An 8,173-nucleotide genomic window follows, 5' to 3' on the forward strand; every position below is an offset into this window, starting at 1 on the left:
ATTTGGTTAGGCGTAAGCTTAAAGGTATTAAAAAGTCAAAGCAACTTTAGATAACATTGCTGGTTGTAATATACGATAATAGAAGAAGTGTCTGTCTAGCAAGTCTTTGTAGCTCAAGAAGAACGAAGGCCAGATCTTTGATATTTGCTTGATCAATGTTTTAACTCAATGGTTTCACTTTTTAATATGAATTGAAACAGTTGCATTTTGATCAGATGTATGTTCAATACCATATAACCAAAATTTTTATTACTACCACTACTACTACTACTATTACTATACAGTGACCGGCCTTTTTGTTTGTTTGTTTGTTTTTTTAATTTGGCAGATACAGGAATTTGAAGGAGAAGAAAGCAAGGTTTCTGGAGGATATCTCCACCTATGGAGATGCATTCCTCCTCTTGCCTGCTTTTTCCTATCGGGTCAACACTGGCATCTCTTTTAAAGTCTACCAAACACTCAAAGAGTCTAAAATGAGGCAAAAGGTTCTCTTCTTCCACCCCCGGTACCTGAAACACCTTGCTCTTTTCTGGAGAACTAAAGGGGTGACAGCGTACCGCTTGTCCACAGGTCTGATGATCGCCAGCATCGCGGTGGAACTGTGTGAAAACGTGAAGCTCTACGGCTTCTGGCCTTTCTCTAAGACTGTTGAAGACACCCCTCTCAGCCACCACTACTATGACAACAAGTTACCTAAGCATGGTTTCCACCAGATGCCTAAGGAATACAGCCAAATGCTCCAGCTCCATATGAAAGGGATCCTCAAACTGCAATTCAGCAAATGTGAAGCAACTTAACGTTTCTTCAGCAGTTTTCAGTGGGTGGAGTGGGTAGTCACGGTGTCTCCGGACATGGATGGAGGAAGGCACAGAGCATGGAGGTTTACAAAAGAAGTTTCCCAACCTGGCTAGACCAAAGCCCCCCACTAACTCTGCGGCCTCCACAAGTTACTAACTGTCACCATCGATGTTCTCACTCTGAGAGCAGAGACCATAATATCAGACTCTGACAAGTAAACTGAGATAATTTTTCAAAGCAGGGATTTGCGGAATGCTTCCCCATTCCTATTTATGACAGCCACTTCCACCGTTGTCAGAGTTGTAATGAAACTGTGCAACTGTGCCAAAGACCCTTTCTGAAGAGAATGTCTGCATCATGAGTAAGCGCCGAGTTCTTACAGCCCTCCCTTTACTAATAACATCCTTCCCATTATCTTCTCCCTCCTAAAAGAGTGTGGAAACAAAATAATACCCTTGATGATTCAGGAAGAAAAATCTGTTTTACTTAGCAACATGCCTGCTTCCAAGTCAGTTCACTTATGCTGTTAGCTGAGTTGAGGTGTTGGTTGGATTTGGGGCATTTCTTTGTCTCTTTGTCTATATTTTCCTTACATTCATCGGTTTGTACTAGAGCTTCCTGCTTTGGGGTTCTGCTTCCCTCTCTCCCATTGACAGGAACTACTCAGAGATAAAGTAGTTCAAGTACCCACTGTTTCTCACATGTTATCCATCAAGTCACTCCTCCGATTTTTTTTTAAGTAGTGAACATCTTTTGATATCAGACCCCAGGATGTCTATTGGAGGATTTAAAGATATTGTCACTGGCAGAAAAGTGGGTGTGTACCATTGATTAATAAGATACCACAAGTGTCATCATGACAGTTAGAACACAGTGTTATAAAGTTCATAGGTAGGGACGGTTAAGTCTGATTCCTATAGAATCAATGTTAATTTTCAGGGAAGAGTTGACTTCATGATTTAAGCTAGATAATGAGCCAATTCTTAGAAAATTAAGTAGATTCTGGGTAAAAGAAACAGAACAGAAGGAGAAAGCTGTTCTTATGATTGCGATATTCCAAATAGTATACTGGAAGTAGATTGTGAGGTTGCCCTAAAAACTCTGTGCTGGGACAGAGTATGGGGCGTGGGCGTGGAAGCCTTTGCACATACTGGTGAGTAAGTGTGAGTAATTCAGAGTCAGTCACTTCACAAGGAAGGCTTAGGACAAAAACACCTAACACAGGTAGAAATGAATGTTTTTATGAGAAATTATACTCATAAGCTAAGCACCAGTCTTGAGTTAAATTGGAGTAGATGTTAAATATGAGCCTTTTACACCCCTTTCTAATGTCCTGTGATACTCCTTGATGTAAGCACATTTATTGAGTTATTTGCCTTACTACATATTTATGAGTGTATATCCCTGTTCTTCTGTGGATGTTCCCAAGAAATAGGAGTATAGAAGATGAGGTCTACTTGCCGAGAAAACTATAGACTTTACTCTTTCACTCTAACCTGAACGAGCTTACTGCTCACTAAAGGCTACTTTGAAGAGAATGTGAACTCTTCATTCGGATACAGTGTCACTTTGTATCTGACCCTTGGGATGCTGTTCCAAGTTTGCATCCCTTTCATTCTTCTGTAGCAAATCAAACCGATTAGCTTTAGAAATATATCAGAAGTTCCTATGTAAATATTTTGCAAGGGGTAAAAGGCTTTTCTGTTAAGTAAAATCAAATTTCTTTATTATCTTCTTCTGGTGAATGGAGGTTCTTTTATTATGCTGCTAATGGATTTAATTAGCTTTAAATAATCTAGCAACATTGGTCATATTTCAATAATGCTATTAGCAGAGAAATCTTTTAAGAAGTAGATCAAAAACTATTATTTTTATAGTTAGCAATAAATGTTTCTCAAAATAATTTGTGCTAAGTATAAACAAAGTCTTTTTTATGGTATTGGCAATATATGATTGGTGAACAAAGGTAGGAGCCTACAATGACATGAATTATCAAATAGTCAATGTGGAGATATCACAAATTATTCTAGCAAATATTATGTCTTGACAGAAAGTTTTGGTGTTTTCCTACATACAATGCTATTTTAACTCCAGAGACTTTTTTCTCTAGAATATCAAAACAAACAAACATGCAGACAGAGAGACAACCCCACTGTCACACATGTGGTTTCAAAATTTCTCAAAGTAATGTGAGATTAATATCACGATGACAGCCGTGCCCTCAACATAAATCAGTAGAACAAGGAATTCTTGAAATTTCTAGAAAAGCACAGACTTCTTCACATATGCAGATCACTGGTTTATTTCTTGTTTCGTGTTTGTGCTGCCAAACCTGAGCACATTGGATTAACATAGGCAGTATTCAGAATATGCCCTGAGATTTTCTGTGTGCTGTGGTCGGAGCTCACGTTGCTTAGTCTGTAATGTTACAAGTTGAGTTCAGAGATGGTGGAGGTGGTGGTGGTGGTGATTTGGTCCTTTGATTTTAGTGTGACACTGCCAGCAAATCACTGCCATGGGGAAAAAAAAAGAACTTTTTCTGATAGTTCACAGTTCCCAAAGCTGATATGCTCTTTGTAAACCCTCATGTTTTTGTGATGTGAACTGGATGTGTCGTATGTCACCTGCATATCTTCAACATGTTCCTTTGACTCTCCTTCCCAGATGGGTTTGTATTTCCAATTTTGCCATAACTTGAGGCTTCTGGCTGTTATTCAAACTCTCGAGAAGAGTCCACATCTAACAGGAGTGAGTGGCTCATTCACATCAGTACACTTCCTTCCTGAGCAAGCATGGCTTTCCCTTTGCTCCCCTGCAATCTGCCAACAATTCCCATTATTTCTCCCCCAAACCAACATGACTAAATACTTTCTAAACTGTGCTAGCATATGAATCGGGATAATTCAGTGTATCAGTATATTTAGCTGCATAAATTGTTTTTTTTAAAAAAAAAAAAAAACTCAGTTCTTTTTGTTTCTTAATGGTGGATAATAAGATCTCACTATCTCAACCTTCCACTAAGATCCAAACACAAAACTGACCATGTGGACTCTGATAACACTGCCAAGGCTTCTGTGTGTGGCAAGCATTGTATATCTGTTGGTAGGTGGATTGAATCTTATACTCTGCTATTAAATTTCAGATCGTGTATAGCCATTAAACATACGTAGTCTAAGAATCGGTGCTTGGTGACTTTCAGTTAGGAGTTTTAGGGATACCACATTCTTCTAGGCTCTAAGGGAAATACCAGCTTGCTTGATGTCATTTTCTGTTTGTTGATTGGCATCACTGGACAGTGTAACAGAACAATAAAATTCCAAAGTAATTTCTTGCTAGATCCAAAAGGAAACACACTCCTTAGTTCATCACCCACAGTGCCAAATGCAAGAGCTCTATGGACAAAAGAAAATGCATAGCTTTTTTTTTTTAATTTGCAGCAAAGAGAAAAGGCAGAACATGAAAAGTTTCATGACAGATTTTACTCTACATGTGCATTTGAACCTCGTAAATGTGGGCACTTGAAAGAGATCACCATTGTACCCTGAGGACTTGCTTCATATGGAATACTGAATTGGGCCATGAGTCAGACTCATTTTGGCTTGAATGTCTTTACTTGTTTCCAAAAAAAAAAAAAATCTCGATAGTTAAATGTTGTATCCTCTCATGTATTCTGAATCATTTCAGGAAATTTAGAAAACTTTAGGGAGATTGAGAAAAAAATCATATCAGGTATCCTATGATCTTATGACTATTACAGAAGTATAGTTTTGATGTGACATATACAATATTTTATTTATGTAATATTATATAAAAACATTATTTTGCTATTAAACATTGAAGACATTGTGAGAATCTATTATATCTGATAGATCTAGGAAGAGTCCTCCTCTATACTTAATCCCCAAATCCAAGTGTGTTTAATATTTCCTGTTTATGTGTGGTTTTGAAGGGTGGATAAAAATACCTCTTGACCTTTTATTACTCTGAGTCATTACTCTTCTTGGATCATTCTTGTCTTTATAAAAATACTTCAGTCGTGTATGATAAAGATGCCTCTGCTTGTGTGATGGAGATAGTCAAACTCTTTAACAGAGAGTGTTAAAACACAGATCATTACATGGGAAGAAATGTGTGCCTACCCAGCACCATGTGAGATAAGAAGATAGGCTCGAGACAGACTCCAAGATAACAAAGAAATAGTGTAAACTCCAAAAGGGGAAAATGCATAGTTACAGATTGTACTTCTGCATGTGACAATGGTAATTATTTTAAGCTACGAGAAGGCAGGTGTGGTTATATTAAAATGAAATATTTCTACTCATTACATGTCATCACAATACTCATAGACTCATGACAAACACATCAAAAAGTCAAAATTTTAAATGAGCAAATATTCATATAGATGCTGTTTATAAAGGAAAAACCTGAGTAGCTAATAAGAATCAGAATTGCTCAAATTTGTTAGTAAACTGAGAAGTGAAAATTTGAGTGAATGCTATATCCATGGTATTGGTGAAAATTAATAATACGATTAATTCTCAGCAGTAGGAATTCAACATTTTGGAAAGCAGTTTGGAAGTGCCGAGAAAAATTAGTCCCACAGTTCTCCTATGGCCCAGACATCTTACTTCAGGATTAATGTGCCAGAAAACTTTCAGGAGACCAATATAAAGGCAGACTATTAGATAGCAAACTTTTACCTTGGAAAATTAATAAATTACGTTTGCTGGATACATAACATAGAAACTTACACAGCAGTTAGAAGCAACCTGCTATAGAGAGAATTATACTGATAGTTCTAAACATTTTAGCATAGAGGAGAAATGAGATAAAACAATGCTATTCTCTTACCTTAAAGTATTTACATTACTGCATACATATCAAGACCATACATCAAATATAAGAGTGTCCACTTAGAAGAGGGGAATGGGATGGACTTAAGGATAAAACATATGTCATTACCTTTACCACAGTCATGAGCCCATACATTTGCATTTCCCATAAAGTATTTTACTAACCTCAAAATAGAATCTGAGACACAAAACTGTAACTTACATAAGGTTGCATCATAGGAGCAGAGGTAGCATCCAAACTCTCATGTCTGACTATAAAGCCATTTCCCCAGTATGAAAGCACAAGGGGAAAAGACAAGTGAAGGCCATTATCCACAACCAACCGAGTGTGTGCAAAGTGTACAACTTGCAACATATTGACCTGTGCATAATCCTGAAGCCATCTCCGCTATCAATGTACATATTCATTCTCCCAAATATGTTTCCCTGTACTAACTGGTATCAGTTAATCCTTCTAACTGCTTGATGTTTCTACCCTACTTCCTAAGAACTCCCGATCTGCGTTTTCTATAGACTAGCTTACATTTTTACAATATAGACTGTTTACATTTTTTTAGAATTTTGTATAAATGAAATCACGTTTATGTGCATTCGTGCGCTGCCTTTCTCTTTTTCTCAAAATGATACTGTTAAGATCAATTTGTGTTTCTATCTCAATAATCAATCATTGAAAATTTTTTTCTGACTATAATGTAAGTGTGCCACAATCTGTTTACACACTCACCTGTTTATATGCAACTTTATCATCTATAGTTATGGATGCTACCAATAAAGTTATCACCAACAATCATGTACACATAGTTGTGAGTGTGCTCTGTTATTTCTCCAGGGCAAGATCTACAGAAATGGCTAGGTCATATGGACAATTTGTATCTAACGTTTTTCACAACTAGTGACTAATGAAAGTTTTGAAATTTACTGAGTTCTAGTTTACTGGGCTTTCACACTTTCTTTTGAGAATTACAAACACTTTACCAAATCCAGGGTCAGCAGAATTTCCTGTTTTTGTGTAGAGAATTTATAGATTAACACTTTTATTTAGGTCTTTGAGCCATTTTAAGGTTATTATGTTCTGTTTATATTTAAGGCATGAGATAAAGTTCAAAGTTAGAATATTACACGTATCAAAGGTACTTTAGCGGCCGGCTGTCCACGGCGGCGCCGGGGACTGGGGCCGCCGCCGCCACCGCGCGCGGAGTGAGGATGTGTGCCATGGAGGAGACACCGCTCCCCACTGCAAGCCGACAGCAAGCCTCACCTTGAGAAGTTGACCCTGGGCGTAACTCCCATCCTAGAGTCTTCCCCAGTTGTGACAGAGGTGAGCATAATAGAAAAGCTGCCTGCTGAACGTCATATGATTTCTTCATGGGAACAGAAAAGCAATTGTGTGATGCCTGAGGATGTAAGAAACTTCTACTTGATGACAAATGGTTTCCACATGACCTGGAGCGTGAAGCCAGATGACCACATTATTCTACTGGGGAGCACGGTGATTAATGGCATTTCAAAACTGACTCAACTCATCCAGTCTTCCGTGTACTCACTTCCTAATGTACCAACTCTGGCTGACCTAGAGGATGATCCTCAAGAAGGCAGTGAAGACCACCAGCTAAAGAAGCTTCACTTTGATTGTCGAAGTGCGATATTTGAGCTGGATTCATGCAATGGGAATGGGAAAGTTTGCCTTGTCTACAAAAATGGGAAACCTGGATTAGCTCATGACACTGAGATATGGTTCCTGGACAGAGCATTATACTGGCATTTTCTCACAGATACCTTTACTGCTTATTACCGCCTGCTCATCACCCACCTGGGCCTGCCCCAGTGGCAGTATGCCTTTACCAACTATGGCATTAGCCCACAGGCCAAGCAGTGGTTCAGTATGTACAAACCCATCACCTACAACACAAGCCTGCTCACCGAGAAGCCCGACACGTTTGTGAACAAGCTGGACCCCAGCAAAGTGTTCAAGAGCAAGAACAAGATTTTAATCCCAAAAAAAGAAAGGGCCTGTGCAGCCTGCCAGTGGCCAGAAAGGGCCCGGGCCCTTAGCTCCTCCTACCTCTAAGCTTTCCACAGGCTCTGGAAACCCTGTCCGAAAATAAGCATTCCATCACGTCACATCAGTAATATCCACGCATGGATGACCCTGTGGCGGCCCCACCCTCAAACAGATGTCGCATTCTCCTGAATGACCGAAGCCTCAGGCCTTTGCTCTCACTGTCTTTAGCCAGGAGTTGGGATGATCACGCTGAATTCTTAGTCCCTTACTCTGTAGGTTGTGCCAACCTCAAACCTCATCTCCAAAACCAATGAAGACTTTGAGATGTTTCTAGAACTTTCTTATGTCTGTACCCAATCCTTAACTTCTTAGCAATAATTAGAGAGATCACCCTCCCAAATAAACCCACGGTTTGACTCAATGAAGCATTGATAACGACTGGTTATGTGACCATCTTGGTTACGAAAAAGTTTGTACCTTCAGTTACATTAGCCACACATCAGGAATGTACCATATTGGA

General features: G+C 38.9%; 1 protein-coding gene and 1 pseudogene across 2 annotated transcripts in view; both read left to right on the forward strand.

Annotated features, from left to right (window-relative positions):
* Nucleotides 1–797, forward strand: part of ST8SIA6 (ST8 alpha-N-acetyl-neuraminide alpha-2,8-sialyltransferase 6) — a gene marked incomplete at both ends in the record, with an annotated part of 126,527 nt that extends 125,730 nt beyond the window's left edge. The window contains one exon of the mRNA XM_080918487.1: nt 329–797. Coding sequence (XP_080774613.1) covers nt 329–797 — 469 coding nt within the window. The remainder of the gene's footprint in view (nt 1–328) is intronic.
* A 6,057-nt stretch (nt 798–6,854) lies between these two features.
* Nucleotides 6,855–7,756, forward strand: LOC308421616 (tubulin polyglutamylase complex subunit 2-like; annotated as a pseudogene). Its single transcript has one exon. The product of its transcript is annotated as a tubulin polyglutamylase complex subunit 2-like (transcript).
* The last annotated feature ends 417 nt before the right edge of the window (nt 7,757–8,173 follow it).

Source organism: Micromys minutus (genome assembly GCF_963924665.1).
Source record: "Micromys minutus genome assembly, chromosome: 6".
NCBI lineage: Eukaryota > Metazoa > Chordata > Mammalia > Rodentia > Muridae > Micromys > Micromys minutus.